This window comes from Hemitrygon akajei, chromosome 10 (genome assembly GCF_048418815.1).
Source record: "Hemitrygon akajei chromosome 10, sHemAka1.3, whole genome shotgun sequence".
Classification (NCBI taxonomy): Eukaryota; Metazoa; Chordata; class Chondrichthyes; order Myliobatiformes; family Dasyatidae; genus Hemitrygon; species Hemitrygon akajei.
Window position 1 is genome coordinate 43071580 of NC_133133.1, and position 22033 is coordinate 43093612.

The following is a 22033-nucleotide window of genomic DNA, read 5'->3' on the forward strand; positions in this document are numbered from 1 at the left end:
ACTATTGTTCTAGATTTAATAATCCCTTACCTGCTGACAAATATTCTTTAACACATATTTAGCATAAGCATCTAAACTGGCGGTTTCAATAGAAACAGCCCGACCACCAGATTTTTTCACTCCTATCTCATCTTCAGGGAGCTCCTCCATCCCACCAGAATGTGAGAATCCAGACCCTTTCAATTCAGCATCACCTGCAATGAAAAAAGCAAGATCAATTCATTGGGAAGTCTCCAAAATTATCAGCTCCTTTGTAGGATATAGTTATCCAATGTATTCTCTTTTCTCAGCTAAGGGTTACATTCCCAAGCCACCAAATACTTCATTCACTTTTATCACCAGCACCAGCCTTTCATTTCCTTAAAGAATACTAGTGGCATTTTCCAACATCCTCTTCTACTAAGAAGTGTTTTGTATATAAAGACAACTTGTACAGTAAAATCAATGCTTCCATTGAAATATATGGACAGAAAATTTTCTTAATCATTTTCTAAAAAGCTGTTGGCTTCATTCCAAGGTTCAAGTAAAATCCGAGTACATTTCACTTAGGTGCTTTCTCCATTTTTTTCTGTAGTGTAAAACAAAGCAGCGATTTAATATTAGCCATGTTAATCAAGCCACTTAATACAGCTTTTAACTTTTTAACTTATAGAGAAAAAGGACACCATGAGATGTCTTCAGTAAGCACAAGTCTGGTCGTCATATTTCAGTCTGGAACTAAATGAATTCAAACCACAAGAGAAGCCCTTCTGGCTTAAAAAAGAAGTAATCTGCAGAAAATATAATAACACACTTACCCAACATAAAGATGGCCTTGAGGACAGCAAAAACTGCTCCAACAACAATGCTGTTCTGTGACGCTGCCAGGAGATGCCTATCACATGATGAACGGATCCCTACAGTTGGTTTATCTGGAATGAGAAAACAATATCATTCAGAGTCAGAAGGATTTAAACTATTTTTGACATTGATAATCTGATTTGCTATCCTCCATCCTCATCAATCCTTTAAAAGGATAGCCAAATAACTCAGTAATGAATTTTCCAACATACCACCTATGGGGGGGGGGGGGGGGTTTGCAAAGAGAGGGAAGGGGTTAGGAATAAGGAAATGAAAGGCTGGTGCTGGTGGACTTCAGGAAGGGGAAAGTGGGAGAACACAGAGCAGTCCTAATTGCGGGGATAGCAGGGGTCTCCGAGTTGAGCAGCTTCAAGCTCCTGGGCGTCAACATGGGAGGGTTAAAAACCGTGTCAGTTCCATGAAGAGCACAAGCCTCACTACCATCAATTATATCTTTAAAAGGTGGTGCCTCACTCAGAAAGGCAGTATCTATCATTAAGGCCCCATACCTGCCAAGTCATGCGTTCTTCACATTACTACCATCAGGTCCAGGAGCACAAACACACACACACACACGTGCATTTTGGAACATCATTTTCTCCTTGACTACCAGATTTCCAGATGGTCCACAAACTCATGATGACTACTACACAATTCCACTTTTGGTTACAGTTACTCTGTATTTTTCTGGAAACTTCTTGGTTTCGGTGGCAGATGTCACAATACTTAAATCTAGATACTTGATTGGTTAATTGCTATCAGTGAAATTTCTGTTATCTGTAGTACATTATGAGAAAACCACACTACTTTTAATCTTTCTCTTTAATTTGTCTCTCACCATGCTTCGGCTTATTTCCTCTTCTTCGCTTTTTTAATAGTAAATAAAACAATTGTAAACAAGCTTTATGCCTCATTTCTTTGGATCGCAAAAACATCAAGATCCGACATGAGCATTTCTACTGATTAAAAATCATTACTTACTGCTGTCCTGGTGACAAGGGTTCAGTTGTGGTGTCCTAAACAAATGAAGGAGGATTCGGCATGTTAGACGAGCACCTGGTTCTGAATCTTGCTCACTGCATGCTGAAACAGAAATGATATATTGAAACATGATTTCTACTTTTAGAAAACATGACAACAACTTGTTAATGGAGCATACTCTACTTGGAGGTCACTGATCAGTGTTCCATAGCAACCTGTTCTGGGAAAGATTTCTGGTGTTCAGATTACAAAAGGGTCAAGGTAAAGTAATAACACAGAACTGTTGAAAAGCAAATCATGCATAGCTAACTTGATTGAATTTTTGATAATTCAGGAGGATTAAAGAGAAAACTACAGTTGAAAGTTTTACTTAGAGTCAAAGGGCTTAGGGTCAGATCCATGAAAAAATACTGCTTTTAGAGCTGCAGGAAGGCATGCTGTAGTATTCTGAGTCAATAATTACTTTTCTTAATATATATTGTGTTAATAATTGAGCATACAAGACATCATTTCAAAATCTATACAGGATAAAAAAATGTAGTAATGAAGATAGTGATAGATTAGGGTAACAAGCAAAATAATGGAGTAGCTTTCCTTAAATTTAAAGTACAAAGAAAGAAATGCAGTTTGGTAGGAAGAACATGGAAAGGCAACATAATATGGACATAATACTGAGAAAGACCCAAGTTTGAATGAGTTCAAATCTTTGAAAGTAGTGCGGTAGACATAAATAAACAGGAATGGATGCACAAAAGTAAGCTTTGTTAAACCTCAATAAAATATTGGTTGAGTTGCCTCTATTATACCCAATTCTTATCATCACTCTATTAGGAGGATGCAAAACTGCTAGAAACCTGTAAATAAGGGAACTTCTATTTTATGAATAGATATAAAAGTCTGAGATTGTTTTCCTTCAAACAGAAAAGCTCTGGATGTGACTCAATAAAGAAGTTCAAATTCCAGAAGGGTCAAGACAAAGTAATTACAGAGAAGTGGTTCTTTCTGACATCAGACCAAACAACACTGATTAAGATATAGTAACTGACAAAAGTAGCAAGGATGATATAATTTAAAGTTTTTTTGATCCAGAAAGAATAATGGAATCAGATTCAATTGCTGCTGGCAAGAGGAAAACAAAGGATAGAGGAAAAGGAGCTGAGGCAGGAGACTAACCATATTACACTTTCAATTTGTTATTAAAGGCTCGGAAGTTAAATATTCTCACTCTGTTCTGTAAAGACTCCATGCACATGAGCAAAAGAAAGCATACTGCAGCTGTACATTCTTAATTCTATACTTCCAATAAAAACATAAATATAGAGTACTGTGCAAAAGCTTTAGGCACTCTTGCTATATATACCTGCTTAAGACTTTTGCACAGTACTATCATCATTCTTGCACTTTTTAAAGCGGCGACTCTAAGATATTTACCTGCATTAAGGAGTGAAGGGATTGCCACACAACGAATCAAATCCTCCAGCAGCAAGCATTGTCTAGCTATTAAAATAGCTATAAAAGTTGCCAAAGAATCATGGAATGATAAATCACTCACCTGAGAAAAAGAGAATATTTTAGTACTGGACTATTAAAAGTGAAGCAATTTATTACTGAGTGTTTTGTGTCAGCATGACTGAATGACAGCATACATCTCCAGAATCACAAGGCCCTGGAATTTCTTATATGCCTTTTCAAGATTTCAGCAATAGCTGACAAACATTCCTGTGCAAATATTTTCCACTCTGGACAAAACAGGAAAGCATGAATATGGTCTTCTCATTTCTGTTTTCATTATCCTTCATCAGAATCAGAATCAGGTTTATTATCACCAGCATGGGACATGGAAATTGTTAACTTAGCAGCAGCAATTTAATGCAATACATAATCTAGCACAGAAAAATAATAAGTAAAATAAAATTATCACATTACCATAAAGCAGTCATATCTTTTCGGTAAACACAAGGAAATCTGCAGATGCTGGAAACTCAAGCAACACACACAAAATGCTGGTGGAATGCAGCAGGCCAGGCAGCATCTATAGGAAGAAGCAATGTCGACGTTTCGGGCCGAGACCCTCTGCGTTCCACCAGCATTTTGTGTGTATATCTTTTTGGTAGTTTGCTGCTCTTGAAAATATCAGGAAAGCATTGACACTAATAATACAATGACAAAAAAAAATCCTACAGCCCGGCAAACATTCCGTCAAGGGCCATACAGTGGTTGATGATGTAGTAGAAAGTTGGTGCCGTGCCTGAGAAGCTGTAACATTTTGGGAACTCTGTGAAATGTATTCCATGGTCAACAGCCTTAAACAGGATTCCTGAAGCCCTCTTCATTATTGCTGATGAATTCAACCAGGCAACTTCAAACATTACCTTACCAAAATACTATCAGCATATCTCTTGTCCCACCAGTGGCTCAAACAGATTCGAGCAATGATACAAAACCATCAAAAACATATTCTAGTTATACCCCTCCCACACTTTGGTAAATCTGACACCAGGCTGTGCCCTTTCCCCCCTGCATACAAAAAGAAGCTTAATAAGAGGGTCAGTACAGAAAGCTGTTGAGTACTGGTCTGAGGAAATAGATTATCTTTGACACAATTGCTTTGAGTCAGTAGATTGTCCACGTTTTAAGTCTCAGCAACAAGCCTAGATGTCACCACTATCACAGACTCAGCAAATATCACTCAGCAAGTAAGTCAAGGACTGTATACCAAACAGGAAACCATGGATGAGCCAGGTCGACTCCCTACTGTAGTCTATGACTCTGGCAATTAGATAAAATGACCCTGATTTTTACAAGGAATTGAAATGTAAAAATAAAAGATGCCAAAAGCCGTCAGTTGTGGCAGGGCTCAGAACAGCATCGCCAACAACAGCACATCTCTTCCCATTCAGCTTGATTTGCATAGAAAATGATTGGAAAGTCATAGCCCTCCCCACCAGCCTTCAAAGCACCTGAACCAACAGTCACTGTTGCAGACACAAGATCAGAATTCAACAGAGTGAACCTGCAGGAAGTATCTGACCCCGGCTAATGTCCTGGTGTCCACAGATCACATGCTGATTAACTAGTGGGGGTAGATGCAGATATTTTTCATCTCTGCTTGCTTCAATCCAAGGTTCCCACTTGCTTTAAGATCACTATCATCCTGGTAACTAATAAAAAGATGATGGCACTGGTGAATCACAGTGATGCTTTGCAGTCAGCTTACAAAACTACCAAATACACTTCTTCTGAACTACTTTTATGAAATCTGGAGCCTGTAATTTCCCTTTAAGCAAAACACTTTTGAACCGTCTTAACCAATTCCTGATTTTACAATCTTCTGAAGGACTCAGTGCACATAACTCTCAGGAATGCAGTTATGACACCTTTAAGCACATGAAGGTAGATCACCATGACCGGAGAGAGGGAGAAGAGAAGACCCCAAGCCAGACTAAAACGTCAGGGTATGAAACTTCCTTTAAGTTGGTGCCATGCCTGCCAAGCTGGAACATTTTTTGGAACTCAACGAACTATACTCCACGGTCAACAACCTTAAAACAGGATTCCCCGAAACCCTCTTCATGTAAATGTACAGTTGATAAAGAACAAGACTGAGGACCTAAGGGTAAGATTGCTGTAGCGGAGCGATGGCAGTATTCTCTGCTTCACGGTGACATGGCTCACTCTGGACAAGCTGGATTCATCATTAAGAGCAGAGGGCTTCACAATACACTGGATGGACTGAACAGCTGATTCAAAGAAGGCAAAAACTTGTGGGGGGGGGGGGGGGGGGAAGCAGTCTGCGTTTCATGATAAACTCTTCGTGGTGCTCGGATGAGATGGTTTTGTCACACTCTTATGCCCCCAACTTGGAACATCCAATGATTAATTGCCAACTGTACTACCTGTCTAGAGAGTTCTCCTCCATGATCCTGAGCAGTTTACATACTGCCAAAGGGCGATATCAAGCAGGCACTTGACGAATTGTGTTCTGCACTGGATCCAGTGTAAAAATTATTTTGTTCTCCTTCCACTTGTATACAGGAAATGACATGAAATAATCTTGAACCTCTCACCTTACACCTGTGCCCTCTTCTTTTAGACTCCCTTAACCATGGAAAAAGACTGTGAATGTCTACCCTATCCTTGCCCCTCAATTTTATAAACCTCCATAAGGTCACCTCTTAGTCTCTTGCATTCCGGTTAAACTAATCTCAGTCTTTACAAGTATAACTAAAGTTCTCCATTCCGGGCAACATCCCAGTGAATCTCTGCTGCACTTCTGGATGACAAAAGTGGAGCACCAACACATGTACAAGGGCCAGAATCGATTCTATTTCCTGATGAGACTGAGGTCCTTTGGAGCATGTAGGCCTCTCCTTCGCATGTTCTACCAGTCTGTCGTCGCCAGTACAATCTTCTAAGCGATGGTGTGCTGGGGCAATGGCATCAACAGGGGTGATGCCAACAGGCTCAAAAAACAAATCAGAAAGGCTGGCTCTGTTATAGGAGTCAAACTGGACACACTGAGGCTGTGGTAGAACAAAGGACCCTATGGAAAATCCTGGCAATTCTGGACAATGTTTCTCACCCTCTGCATGCCACCTTGCCTGAACTGAGGAACACTTTTAGTAACAGACCAAGATAACTGCACTGCTTCAAAGAGCACTATATATGAGGTCATCCCTACCCTCAGCCATTAGGCTCTATAATGAGTCAACCTATAACTGGGGAAGTGATGACCACCTCCTTGTTAACTGTTTGAGGTAACTTGGTTTTTGTGCACTTGCAATGCTACTGTGATGCTGTAATTTCCTTTGGGATCAATAAAGTATCTATCTTCAGGTATTACCATATCCTTTTTATGGTGTGGTCATTAGAACTACAGAATATTTCAAATGTGCCCTAACTAGTTGCAGTATGATGTCTCAATGCTTATAATCAATACCACTGTCTGAAGGCCAGCATGCCAATTGCCTTCTTCACTTTTCCTATCCACCTACGTAACTTCTCAGGTTCCAGCTGTTTGCTGTACGTCGGCCTCACTTCACACTTGTCTGGACTAAGTTCCATCTGCCAACATTCTGCCTAACGTTAGTCTCTGCCTTTCCCTTTCAATCAATTCATACTAAAGGCTTAACTTGTCCCTGGTGTTGCAGAAGGTGTTTCACTGCTGCACTACCGATCCTTTGTAGAAGAGTACTTCCAAGTAAACATCTTTGACCACAAAAATATCAGGCAGTGGTTAGTGTGGAAATGACTGCAGAAACCACAGAACAGGCACACTATGGATTCTGTGGTTTTGTTGATGGAGCATACAGTCCAAACCACACGGCAGAATGTATCATTGCCAGATCTGACATACAAGCATGAAGATCTCACTTGGCTGACAGTGAGAGGTGCCCTTCCAGTTAGAGCTTTCCTCTACAGAGTACGTATTGCCCCCAATGTGGCATAGCAGTTAGCGCAATCCTTTACAGTTGTAATAATAGGGTTCAATTCCCACTGAGGTCTGTGAGGAGTTTGTACGTTCTCCCCAGGTGCTCTGGTCTCCTCCCACATTCCAAAGACATACAGTTAGGGTTTGTGAGTTGTGGGCCTGCTAAGTGGCACTGGAACTGTGGCCACGCTTACAGGCTGCCCAGCACAATCCTCATTGATTTGATTTGTCCCAAAACATTTCACTGAATGTTTCAATGTATGTGTGACAAACAAAGCTAATCTTTCTCTCTTTATGCATATTGCCCTCAGGATAGCTGCAGTAGAGAGGAAACGATCACCCATCTCCTTGTAGAATATGGATTTGCTAAGAGTGTGTGGAGACTGATACAAAAGTGTCCGTGACTCAGTTCATCCCCAGCAGCTGTGTAACGGAGACCTCTGATCTCGGGCTGTCTCTGGCGATACACACTGAGACAGACATCAGATACTGCTGGAAGGTCATCAACTCAGTGAAGGATGTTCTTTGGTCTGCCTGAAACTCATTGGTCTTCTAGTACAGGGAGATGTCTGTAAGGAAATACTGCTAACTGGCACAGCCCAAGCTGCAGGTCTACATGCTGAGGGAAGAATTGAAACCCACTGCAAATAATGCTAAGGTTCTGTGGGGGAAAACCACAGTGTAACTCCTTTTATTACTGTACATGGAAGGGAAGATTTGGCTCTGAAAGCCCTTCAAACAGATATTACTGCAGGGAGCCATGAAAGTGATAATAGTGTTTTGGTTGCAACTTTTTTTTAAAAAAGACTTTACACTACTGAATGCAATGACCATGAATGTGCAAAATCAATATACACAAGCCTAATACTGATTCCTGACAATATAAAGCTATATTGAAGTGACACAATGATATTTCATTTAGACCTAAATCGAAGACCTAAGATGGAAGTCTCCCATTGTTCCTTTTTGAATGGGTATTAGTTACAGCTACTCCAAATGAAGAGTCAAATATTGACCCTTGATCTTAGACAATTTAAACAATTGATGGACTCAACATTTCAGAGCAGTAGACTAAACGTCAATACACATTTAGTGTACCGCTCCCAAGTACACACCCAAGTCAAATTACCAACACACCTTTAACAGGAGCATAATACATTGAACTTAAGGGACGAGGAAAAGTTTAGTAAGTAGCCACTGAACTTTGAGATCATAACCCAGCCTCCTCAACATATTCTCAATCTCTTCCCTTCTACAGGATTCCAACCAATTGTTTAAAAAATTACCCTGATAAGCATTTTCTTTAAAATCATCATCCTTGGAGTGACAGTTCAGTCATCCATAAATTAATGTCATCATTTCAAATGTGGTGTTATTTTCAGCCAGGCCAGTACTTCAAACAAACCCCATCCCCTCAATGCAATCTGTGCCGGCCAACACCATTCACTTGCCCTTTTGCTTTAAATCATCAGCCAGATGATTTCACCAAGATTTCTTTGTGGCAGCAAGTACAAATAAATGTTAACCTGTGAACAAGCAGACAAGTTAACAGACAAATTTAATCTAAGTGATCAAAGCTTCAAGAACTATATGATGGAAAGAATACTTACATCAACATTGCACAGAAGATCATTGAAGCCGCAAGTTCCATTATTGGATGAACAGCATAGTGCCTTGAGAACGCCAAGCCACTCTGCACTGAGAGCCTTGCAATAGGCAGTTAGTTCTGCACACAGGATGGCAATATCATTCACACTAAATTTAAAAAAAGAATAACAAAAGATTGTATAACAATCTGCAAAGAAAATTATCTATCTTTAAAAAAACCAAACAAACCAAAAAACCAAAAAAACTCCATGGTTAATTAAAAATCCCAATTATTAGTAAAAATATTTAAAATGTTAAAGAAGAATGAGGTACACTGGTGATTTGAACTGCACAATTCTCCTGTCTCTGCTTCAGACTTTAATTCAGTTCAAACCCTTGACAAAAACATTTTCAACTGCATGAACATCTATGTGCAATGACAATAGCCTCACAATTAAGATTGCATATTAATCATTGCTCTATTCCTGAACAATCAAATTATTTACTTTGTTAAATACAAAATAATTCCATAAAATTAAAAATTTAAGCGCAGCTCATAAAGTAACATAATATTCAGAAGCATCTAAAATCCAATCTAACTTCAATGAATCAAAATAAATCTGACCATTCCAATTTACATTATTCATCAACAAATTATCTGTCTATCACACAGAGTGTATTGTTGTGAAAAATTGGATATAATAGACAGCAATAACAGGTCGAAGTCAAAACGTTACCTTGTTGTATGTATCAACCCCACTTAGTTTACTAGCTTTATAAAAAAGACGATCGGGTTAAGTTTTAATGTGTTTTGTCAATTGATTTTCAATACCAATTTTAAAAACAGCTGAAGCTGCTTGCTAAATATTCTTCAAGTATAAAGTCAGTCAAGCTCTTACCGATCAGGGTCATGATGCCCTACACAGACATGCATGAGTGCGTTGCAAACAAAGCTGTAGCGATTCGCCGGATTGTCATTCAGGATTTTACCAAGCATAGAATAGCTGAAGTTATGTGCAGAAGGGTTTTCAATTGCATCAATCATGAACTCAGGTTCCCAGAGCATGTTTGAATCAGAAGGATCAATGTTACTGTAGATGGTATTCTTGACTTTGGAACAGGCATCACTAAAAAGTTAATTGGCAAAGTTTTAAGTGTAATTAAAACCTGTTGCAAGAACATGAAAATCTCAAATGACAGACTGTAATCAACAATTTATGCAAATAGCTGTAACCCAAGGTCTACATTTCACTGAACTTAATTCTTACTCTGCTTCTGGGACAGATCATATTTCCAGCACAACATTTCTGAATTATGTACACAAAAAAGAATGAATATTCTGAAATCCTGACAGAATTTAATGCATTAACTCAATTTTTTTTTCTGTGGGGCAGTCTATTTTACCATTATATGTGAACAATGGATGCAATAGGACTTACAGTCCAAATGGTTACCCTGCTCTTGGAAATATATGGTTAAACCAGTAAAAGCGGTTAAACTTATAAGAGAATGAGGAGAGACCTTAAAGAAATGATTGAGATTATGAATGGCATAGATGAAGTGAATGATAACATTCTTTTCCCAAGGCTAGGGAGTTTAAAACTAAGGGGTCATAGATTTAGGGTGAGAGAGGAACGATTTAAAATGGACTGAGGTGCAACATTTTTATGCTGAGGGCAATTAACATATGGAATGAGCTACCAGTGGAACTGGTTGAGGCAGGTAAAATACTGTCATTTAAGAAGCACCTGGATAGGTACATTGTGGTGGAGGAGCTTGAAGGAAAATGGGCTGAATGTATAAAATTGGGATGAAATGGGCTGGCGTAGACAGGTAGGGATGAAGGGCTTATATCTGTACTATATTGCTCTGAGGCCTTTTCCAGCAGGGAATAACAATTCTGGAAATACCTAGCAGCTAAATAAATTTGAATGTTCAAACATATTTATAAATTCAGGAAAAATATCTTCCATTCACATCATTAGAACCCTTGTCCCAACCCTTACGTCAAGTTGATAACAATCAGTCTTTGGCAGTGCATCTATAATTCTTACCCAAAGAGCTCGCCAAACTTGCTCTTTAAGTGACTGCAGGAGGTGTAGAGATCATAGAGGTAGGCAAGGATACAGCGCTCTGCAGAAGAACAGTCTGCTGGGTTAACGCCATGTTTCACCACACCACACAAACTGAAAGGAAAACACATCCACTTAACATTTTCTTGAAAATGTTTTATTTGAAGAGTAACACTTAATAGTAATAAACTCTATTTTCCTTTCATTAAGCAGAAGAGCTTAAAAAAAGGTGACAACTATTGTACTGTAATGATTTGGAACTCAAGTTGTGAACTCTGCTATTAAGAATATAAACAAAAAAAATTCTGCAGATGCTGGAAATCCACAGTAATACACACAAATTACTGGAGGAACTCAGCTGGTCAAGCAGCAACTATGGGGAGGAATAAATACACAGCACTTCAAGCCAAGACCCTTCATCATATTGTATCTATTAGAATATCATGATTTTTATATTTCATTCTCTGAAAAAAAATCAAGGCTGCTAAAAAATGGTTCTTACAAGTGTAAATTGATGAATAATTGTTACAAAACTCCTTAAACCGACAGCAGTCTATGTCACTAAAGATATTTCCTGTTCTTTCAAGTCTTCCAATCATGCACTATTTTCATAAAATTATGACAGTAACAAATATATAGGGACACTTAATATTATTTGAAGGCATAACAGTTACCATATTAATCTTCTTAACTCATTGCTTAGAGGCCAACCTTACTCCAATGTCAGAGGAATGTAATACTGTGCCAGCATTGCACTTAGTCTCAAATTGTTATATGTTATATGGAGTATTTTAAGATTCAAAGAGAATTGCATATAATTTTTTTCCTAACCAATGATGGTGCAACATACTCCTCCCTCTACCTTTGCCACTTTCCAAAGGGAAACACTTCTCTTTAGAAGGCCTAGCAATTTGAAACAGGGGAAATGATCACTTCCTGTCAAAGTATGCCTTCTCATATTTACAAAACTTAAATATCTACCAGAGAAAAAGTCAATAAATCTTACCCCTCAAATACTTGTGCGGTTTGGTCAGGATTGAGGATAAGGCAGGAATGGTAGCGCCGTAAGACTGCCACAATGCACAGGCACAAACCCGTTGTGTAGCTGCCAACTAGACTAGAAGACTTCAGGAGTAACTCTGCTTCCACTACACTTAATTCATTCAGCAACTGCAAAAAAAAGCCAGAGTCAGAAGGAGAAAACACCATTACCTCATAAAATAACCTTAGGGATATGCCACAACTAAAAACAGCATTATCAATAGAACATAAGACAGACAGACATACTTTATTGATCCCGAGGGTAATTGGGTTTCATTACAGTTGCACCAACCAATAATAGAGTAGAAATATAGCAAAATAAAACCAGAAATAATTAAATGATAGTAAGTAAATTATGCCAAGTGGAAATAAGTCCAGGACCAGCCTATTGGCTCAGAGTGTCTGACATTCCGAAGGAGGAGTTGTAAAGTTTGATGGCCACAGGCAGGAATGACTTCCTATGACGCTCAGTGTTGCATCTCAGTGGAATGAGTCTCTGGCTGAATGTACTTCTGTGCCTAAGGGGTTGAGCTTAGGAGACGATGGCGCCTAACGGCGACTCCTTTGCTTGCATCTTCGGCAACAGCTCTATTTCTATCTCTAATATCTCAATTTTTCCCTTTCAGGGTTCTTTCGAAGATATTGACCTAGAATTACATGCCGACTTCAGTTTTTTGCAGGAATGGAACCCGCTCTCGAGTTCTCATGCCTGGCTGTTATTTGATGTCCCAAGGAGGTGGCCTAGAAGACCACACACCTTCAGGGTTCCAGGATTTCATGGCTCTGGAGGCAGGCGGGCTCGAGGTCAGTGCCTCCACAAAACCTGGTGTGTTGTGGGAGTACGCGAAAGATCGACAGCATCTAGCTGGCTGCTGGCTGTGTGTCCAGAGACCTGAGTTCTTTGGGCACAGAGCTCGGAAGAAGCAACGAGGCAGACTTTTATCATCATAAATCAGTGAATTGTTTGTTATGTCTCCCCTCTCACTGTGAAACGGGGTCACCTTTGTTTCCCTTATTAGGTATTTTGTCAAATTAGTAGTCTTCGGGGTACTGCATGCCTGTGTCTTTACCGATGCTTTGCAGCACACTTGAGTGCTCAGTGGAGAGGGGGTGCCAATGCTTTTTATGCTGGTGGGGGAGGGGGGAATCGTTGTTTTGCGGCTGCTTACGCGTGGGAGGGGGAGCTGAGGGGGGGTCTTTGGGGTTCTAACATTTAAATGTCATTCATTCTTTGGGAACTCCTGTTTTTTGTGGATGGTTGCGAAGAAAAAGAATTTCAGAGTGTATATTGTATACATTTCTCTGACATTAAATATTACCTTTGAAACTTTGCAACATAAACATCCTAGGTGCAAATCACATGACCTCATGTGCAATATAACACTTACTCTATTACAGATCTACGAAGACACTCAAAAATATTTCCAGTGGCTCCATTTCAGGGAAACGTTATTTGAAAGCTGCCACAGCTCTTCAATTTTCAGGTTCATTCTTCACCGTGGAACTAAAACACACAGACCTAGGATTCCTACCATCAATTCTCAGGCTGCAAAGCTGATACCTTTCTATTGACCTCCCTAGCACTGACTTGCTAAAGGGGCTGGGAAATATCAAACATGTTGCCTAATCAATATAGTTATTCTGATAATGACATGACCAGGTCAAAATTAGGCTCCACTGTAATGCTATTCAGTGATCAACAGCCTCAAAAATCAACAGAGCCCATACAGCGGACTCAGGTCACAAGTGCAGTTCCTGTGTTAAGAAAAAGGAAGCGAGGAAAGCAGGTTGGTTTGCAGGTGCGAATGAAACACAAAGCCCTTAGACCCACCACCCCGCCCCCCCCAACACAACACTTGTCCATCTTATTATCATGTGTACAGTCTCTCAAAAATAAAACTGAAAACCTTAGAGCAAGGTTGCAGTACCAGAGGGACATCAGGGACTGCTGTATATTTTGCTTCATGGAAAGATGGCTAATCCCTGCCATTACGGACACAACACTGCAGCCCGAGGGCATTACCATCCATCATAAAGACAGGACAGCTGAGTCATTTAAAGGTAGAGGAGATGAGTATGCTTCATGGTTAACTTGCTGTGGTGCACAGAAGCAGCGGCTCTGTCTCAATCCTGCACAACGGACCTGGGACATCCAGCAGTGAAGTGTTATCCATTTTATCTGCCAAGGGAGTTTCCTGCCTTCATCCTAGCAGTGGTGTACGTTCCACCTCAGGCCAATGTCAGGCAGGCACTGTCAACCAGCTTGAAGTTGTCTCTGAACAACCACCGCCAACATATATTCTATGGAACCAGAAGAGCCAACGCACTTAACCACCATTTTCCCACCATCAAGATCGCTTACCATACCATCCCACACATTGGAAAGTCCAATCACCTGGATGTACTTTGACTCCCAGCATATAGGTAAAGTCTAAAGGCCGTAGCACCAGCAGTGAAGACCGAGAAGATATGGTCACAGAAGGTGGAGGGGCAATTTCAGATAGCTTTGAGTCAGTGGTGAGTCAGTGGACTGGGCAATATTTAGATTCATCTTTGAATTCAAAAGAATATGCCACAATTGTTACCATCTTTATCAAAACTTATGTGAGTGATTGTGTGCCTTCAAGAACATAAAGACACACTCAAATCAAAAGCCGTGGATGAACCAGGAGACTTGTAGTCTGCTGAGGGCCAGATCTATGGTATTCAAGACCAGTGATCCAGAACTATACAGGAAGTCCATGTACTTCTTACAGAAGGCTATTTTATGGGCAAATAGGCAATTCTGATTGAAATTAGAGATGGAATCGGATGCACATCTGCTCTGCCAGGTTTTTGAATGGACAATAATCCCATATACAAGACCTCTTGCTCTTTTGCTCTCTATTTGCAGTTCTTGTCCAATTTTTAAAAATATAATTCTTATTGTAATTTATAGGTTTTATAATACATTGCAATATACTGCTACCATAAAACAACAAACATCAAGACATACACCAATGATATTAAACCTGATTCTGAGCTTCTTGGCACTAACCAACTGCATTCAACTGAGCAAATGCATCAGGTAGGAGTGAATAATTGATGTTCAAAGGATTGCAACCCAGCTGCATTGGTATTTTCTGAAGAAGTGCAGCAAAAAATTAAGTTAATCCAGTTTCAGAAATAAATAAATAATTCCAAGAATGCAAGCAAACTAGTACCTGAATAGCAAAATCTATTAATCCACTGATATTAAGGGAATACTCCATCAGATCAAAAATAAATTGAATGTGCTGAACAAGAGGCAGATGATAGGACATTCCCAAGGCAAAACTAGTGATTTGTTCTAGCACATTCCGCGACACCTGCCGGAACAGAACAAACAAGAAAAGTTATTAAACAAAATTATTAACATGATCTTATTGAATGATGGAATAGCAGTGGCAGGTCACATGGGACACTCCTATTTGAATGTCTTTTAATCTTATTTAAGAGACATTTCCCTTTCACTGATGATAATCAGGATAAACAGCCAAAATGCAAATAGAAACCTGGACATTTTTCAGAGAATTGACTATAAAGCTTTCCTATTTAGAATCTAGGCTTCTAATAAAGAGTAAGATTCAATGAAACAGGAAAAACAAAGATTGCCTGATGATACCAGCCCAGATTATACAGCACCCACCCTTAAAAGCTATCTTACATAACTTATAGTTTCAATTACAGAAGACGAAGCAATCTTCTAATTCTTGTAATGTGGTTCAATAGTCTAGAAGTATCTTAGCCCTTACCTGAGAGGTAACTTGATGTTGATCAAAATGTGAAAGATGCTGGAATTTGGCAAATATGTCTTCTGCTGTAGGAAATGCCTCTGGTTTATTTTTTTTCCGCTTCTGTCCTTCCTCTCCACCTATATATGCAAGAAAGTTCACTGTTGCTTTACATAGCTCTGCTCTAAGGCATACATGAAACAAAGAAAAGCCCATATATTCCCCACAAGTCAGCTCCACAAAACAAAGAAATCATAGTCTGTAGGTCTACAATACTACTTTTAAAACCCTATCTCTCAAATTCTTTAGTATACAAGAATTTTTCAGCCTCAACAATGAATATGCAAAACAAAAGCACAGAGTCATCAGGAAACAGAAAATAGAATATCTCTTAATAAAGAAATTCTTAATTCTATCTTAAATGACTGTACCAGAGTCCCATATTCTGCAACCAACACCAATTTGGTCTCAGGAGACTCAATGAAATTATCTTTTATCCTTTACCACCACATTGAGAAAAGATAAATTTTATTTCACTCCCTCATGGGACAACTCCACACCCACCATCATCCCAATAATCAATCCAGTGAATCTACACTGCCTGACTTCAGGCCAGAAATACTCTTCTAAAGCCAAAATAGCATTCACTATTCCTTAACCACCTGTATAATTGCAAAAAGATTGTGTCTTCCTTCACAATTAGGCCAACATATCTATTTGATGACCTTAATGCTTGCTGTACCAGCAATTCCCAAATCTGCAATCCAAGATCGCTATAGCATACTAGTTTTTCACTATTTGGAAAAACCTGCACATTTTATCCAATTTTTTGTCAATAACCTCACATTTTTCAAAATGTAAAGGGATCGCAAACTGTTGCAAGAAACATAATGTTGTTATAGTAGGTAATTTTAACTTTTCACATACTGACTGGGATTCTCATACTCTAAAGGGACTGGATGGGATAGAGTTTGTCAAATGTTTGCAGGAAAGCATTCTTAATCGGTACATAAAAGTCCCAATGAGAGAATGTGCAATACTTGACCAGCTAATAAGGAATGAAACAGGGCAGGTGACATAAGTTTATGTAGGAGAACACTTTGCATCTCTTGACCACAATACCATTCATTAGTTTCAAAGCAAATATGCAAAAATATAGGTCTGGGTTGAGATTCTAAATTAGAGAAAGGACAATTTTTTGATGGCATAAGAAAGGGTCTGGCAAGTGTGGACTGGGACAGGCTGTTTTTTTTTTCTGGCAGAGATGTACTTGGTAAATGGGAGGCCTTCAAAGGTGAAATTTTGAGATACAAATACTTGTCAGAATAAAAGATAACAGCCTTGGTATTCAAGAGATATTGAAGTGCTGGTTAAAGGGGAAAAAAGGTGCATTGCAGGTGTAGGCAGGTAAAAAGAAATGAGGTGCTTCTGGAGTATAAGAAATGTAAGAGAACACTTACAAAGGAAATCGGAAAGACTAAAAGAAAGCACGAGGTTGCTCTAGCAGACAAGTTGAAGCAGAATCCTAAGGGATTCTACAGATATGTTAAGAGCAAAAAAGATTGCAAGGGACAAAATTGGTACTCTGGAAGATCACAATGATAATCCATGCGTGGAGCCAAAAGAGATGGGGGACATCATAAATATGTTTTGTGCATCTGTATTTACTCAGGAGACAGACACAGACACTGAATCTATAAAGTAAGGCCAAACAGCATCAACTTTATGGACTCTATACAGATTACAGAGGAGGTGTTTGCAGTCTTGAGTTTTTCAAGCAAATTACCAGGAAACTTGATGAAGTCAAGGTGGTGGATATTCCCTGCATGGACTTTATTGGTCAAGAAGGTTCAGTCGCTCAGCATTCGAGATAATGTACTAAATTGTCTTTGGGAGAAGCCGGAGAGTGGTAGCAAATGATTGCCTCTCTGACTGGAGGCCTGTGACTGGTGGAGTGCTGCAGGGATCAGCATTGGGTCCATTATCTATATCAACGATCTGGATGATAACGTAGTTAACTGGATTATCCAACTTGCAAACACCAAGATTGGGGGTATAATGGGTAGCGAGGAAAACTCTCATGGTTTGCTTAGGGATCTGAACCAGCTGGAAAAATGGACTGAAAAATGTCACATGGAATTTAATCCAAAAAAGTGCAAGGTGTTGCACTTCAGTACCACCGACAAGGGTAGATCTTACAGTGAATGGTAGAGCACTGAGGAGTGCAGTAGAACAAAGATATCAGGACATACAGGTCCATAATTCATTGAAAGTGTTATCACTGGTAGATAGGACCGTAAAGAAAGCTTTTGGCACACTGGCCTTCATAAATCAAAGTACTGAGTACAGAAGATGGAATGTAATGTTGAAGTTATATAAGACCGGTGAGGCCTAATTTGGAGTATTGAGTGCAGCTCTGGTCACCTACCTACAGGAAAGCTGTAAATAAGGTTGAAAGAGTTCACAGAAAATTTACAAGGATGTTGCTGGGTCTAGAGGACTTGAGTTACATAGAAAGATTGAATTTATTCCTTGGAACATTGAAGATTTGAGAGGAGATTTGATACAGGGTTACAAAATTATGAAAGGCAGAGATGGGTAAATACAAGCAGACTTTTTCCACTGAGGTTAGGTGGGACTACAACTAGAGGTCATGGGTTAAGGGTGGAAGGTGAAAAGTTTGAGGGGAAACTTCTTCACTCACGAGTCGTTAGAGTGTGGAATGAACTGCCAGCCCAATTGATGTACATGAGTTCAATTTCAGCAAGTAAGAGAAGTTTGGATAGGTACATGGATGGTAGGGATATAGAGGGCAATGGTCCCAGTGCTGGTCGATAGGAGTAGGCAGTCTAAATAACTTGGGACAGACTAAATGGGCTTAAGGGTTTGGTTCTGCACTGTACTTTTCCCTGACTGTCTCCAACTAGGTTGCCCACTTTACATTTCACATTTCATTCAGCTATCAATCCTGTAGACATGCTAATGCCATTTCCAATCCCAAAGAGTTATGTTTTATTTAGCTGCCTCTTCTACAGCAAGCAAAGAAAGCTTTATTTCTAGACTAAGCAGACCAAATTGAATGAAATCATTGGGAAACGGCAAGAAAGACCAGGCAGCTTTCACGATTAGAAAATGTATCAATGGCTATAAATGGTACATTTAAGCCACTGTATTATAGATTATGATACGCTGTTTTTCTATTTAAGAAATTAAATAATATGCTTCTAATGCATATTTATTGTACTAAAATTGTTACTGGATAAAGTATTCACTTTAATCATTGTTTAGAAAAAGAAACCTCAAAAATTAAAGTTAGTTCTAATGTGAAATTCTTCCAATTCTGAAGACTGGAGATATGATTCCAGAGATAAACATAGATCTGGGTACATGGAGCAGAGTCCACAGATCAGCCATTATCCTACTGACTAGCAGAGCAGACTCAACTGGCCAGATGGCTTACTCCTGCTCCTACTTTGTATGATTTTTAAGTTTAAAAAGGCACTTCAAAGATTGATTGATTAATACAAAAATTGTTGGATTAAAATTCCCAAGAAAAATGACGAGAATTAAATACTCTAAATGTGGCCTAACCAAAATTTTAGACAGTTGCAATATTATCCACTTTCTATTTTTCTGTAGCAAATAGCTTAGCAATCCATGAATTAGCCCTAATTAGCCCTCTTTTCATGCCTAGGATTTTATGCCAACAATTCAGTGTTGTACTGCAGATAGTTAAGTGTCAAAGATCCAGCTTTCATATCTGACATTAAACAATGTAATGCCAAAAATTCCTGCATGACAGATTGCTTGGTTTGCATCATGCACATTCCCAAAGCTAGTAAAATATCAATTACCTTTCCATATGGGTATTATCAAGCACAGACCACCACCCTATCATTCTTCACCTCACAATGTATTAACATTAAAAGGTATAACATTATGAACCAGAATACCCGAGGCTTTCAAGTCAAACTTAAGTTTTTAAGTTACCTATCTTTAATTATTTACAAGTAGGGGAAGCATTTGGTCCCTGGGTCCTAGCTAAAAAACCAGGAGAGAATATGGGCTATGGTTATCCACTGATTCCACCAGTGAAGTACATACAATGCTGCACATAGCTGATGCATTTAAACCCCTAAGTTCATTCTCTCTCATACGATAAAGGCCACTTTGGAAAAGTCACATTCAGTACCCATGAAATTAGATTATGGTAAGAAATAGATTTCTACAGTTAATGAGCACGGCTATTTACATACTACATATATCTATATCCAAGAAAAAGCTGCCAATCCTCACCATTCTGGAAACACTGCCAAAGATACTTGTGATAAGTATGAACATGGATCTAATGAAATCATACAATAAAACTGCAACAGTCAACACCTCACACACACTGCCTACCAGTTTCAGCAGTGCTTTTCTTGTTCAAAACTTTCAAGATGTCTTTGGTTATTTTTTTAATTACATGCCGAGCTTCATCTCGCTGCTTGCCAACACCATAAAGAACCACCAGGCGCTGATTACATTCATGACTTGCCGATTCCTCCTGTTTTCATAAGTGCAGTCCGGGTTGAAGAACAAAACAGAAAAAAAAACACAGAAAAGCAAATAAAACATGTCAACACAATCCTAAATTTGTTGAATAAATAATAGCCGTTAAGAATAAATTCAATGTATATATTAAAAACAAAAAAATCCCCAGTGAATCTTTTGGGTAGAGATCATACACACCTTAAACCCTATTGAAGGTGATCAAATTTGTTTTGCAAAGAACCTCAGAGACAACTAAGCAATTAAATTGCAGTACCATTAGATATACATTCTTTTACCCAAGACAATAATATACTATACTTTTCCTAGTTCAGTCCTTAAATCTTAATAAGAACATCCATACTTTCTAGTTATTTCTGATCATTTGCAGTTTAATATATCTGGAGATTCTGTATCAGGCATTAAAAGTAGCTGACCAACAAGTCAGATTAGATACATTATCACTTTATTCTGTAAAAGGGCTGGATGGTTTAGTTTGTGAAATGTGTGCAGGATAGTTTTTTGCAACAATACATGATGGGGCAGTGTTGGATCTCCTGTTAGGGAATACGATAGGTCAGCTGACAGATGTATGTGTTGGGGAGCACTTCGGGTCCAGTGATCACAATAGCATTAGCTTCAATATAATTATGGAGAAGGACAGGACTGGACCTAGAGTTGAGATTTTTGATTGGAGAAAGGCTAACTTTGAGGAGATGCGCAGGGATTTAGAGAGAGTGGATTGGGAAAAGTTGTTTTATGAGAAGGATGTAATAGAGAAATGGAGGTCATTTAAGGGTGAAATTATGAGGGTACAGAATCTTTATGTTCCCGTTAGGTTGAAAGGAAAGGTTAAAGGTTTGAAAGCACCATGGTTTTCAAGGGATATTAGAAACTTGATTCGGAAAAAGAGGGATGTCTACAATAGATATAGGCAGCATGGAGTAAAGGAATTGCTCGAGGAATATAAAGAATGTAAAAGGAATCTTAAGAAAGAGATTAGAAAAGCTAAAAGAAGTTACGAGTTTGGTTTGGCAAATAAGGTGGAAGTAAATCCAAAAGGTTTCTACAGTTATATTAAATGCAAGAGGATAGTGAGGGATAAAATTGGTCCCTTAGAGAATCAGGGTGGTCAGCTATGTGTGGAGCCGAGGGAGATGGGAGAGATTTTGAACGATTTCTTCTATTCGGTATTCACTAAGGAGAAGGATATTGAATTGTATAAGGTGTGGGAAACAAGTAAGGAAGTTATGGAACCTATGACAATTAAAGAGGTGGAAGTACTGGCACTTTTAAGAAATTTAAAAGTGGATAAATCTCCGGCTCCTGACAGGATATTCCCCAGGACCTTGAGGGAAGTTTGTGTAGAGATAGCAGGAGCTCTGACGGAGATCTTTCAGATGTCATTAGAAACGGGGATTGTGCCGGAGGATTGGCGTATTGCTCATGTGGTTCCATTGTTTAAAAAGGGTTCTAGAAGTAAGCCTGGCAATTATAGACCTAACAGTTTGACATCAGTGGTGGGTAAATTAATGGAAAGTATTCTTAGAGATAGTATTTATAATTATCTGGATAGACAGGATGTGATTAGGAGTAGCCAGCATGGATTTGTGCGTGGAAGGTCATGTTTGACAAACCTTATTGAATTTTTTGAAGAAGTTACGAGGAATGTTGACAAGGGTAAGGCAGTGGATGTAGTCTATATGGACTTCAGCAAGGCCTTTGACAAAGCTCCACATGGAAGGTTAGTTAAGAAAGTTCAGTCGTTAGGTATTAATGCTGGAGTAATAAAATGGATT

General features: G+C 39.0%; 1 protein-coding gene across 3 annotated transcripts in view; it reads right to left on the reverse strand.

Annotated features, from left to right (window-relative positions):
* The window catches only part of med12 (mediator complex subunit 12), a 144747-nt gene that overhangs the window by 47054 nt on the left and 75660 nt on the right, over nt 1-22033 (reverse strand). For all 3 annotated transcript variants that reach the window (XM_073058129.1, XM_073058130.1, XM_073058128.1), the window contains exons 16-26: nt 20106-20250; nt 15726-15844; nt 15156-15299; nt 11918-12081; nt 10894-11025; nt 9739-9966; nt 8863-9007; nt 3253-3373; nt 1822-1923; nt 798-911; nt 31-194 (exon numbers count right to left, since the gene is read on the reverse strand). In XM_073058129.1, coding sequence (XP_072914230.1) covers nt 31-194; nt 798-911; nt 1822-1923; nt 3253-3373; nt 8863-9007; nt 9739-9966; nt 10894-11025; nt 11918-12081; nt 15156-15299; nt 15726-15844; nt 20106-20250 — 1578 coding nt within the window. The remainder of the gene's footprint in view (nt 1-30; nt 195-797; nt 912-1821; nt 1924-3252; nt 3374-8862; nt 9008-9738; nt 9967-10893; nt 11026-11917; nt 12082-15155; nt 15300-15725; nt 15845-20105; nt 20251-22033) is intronic.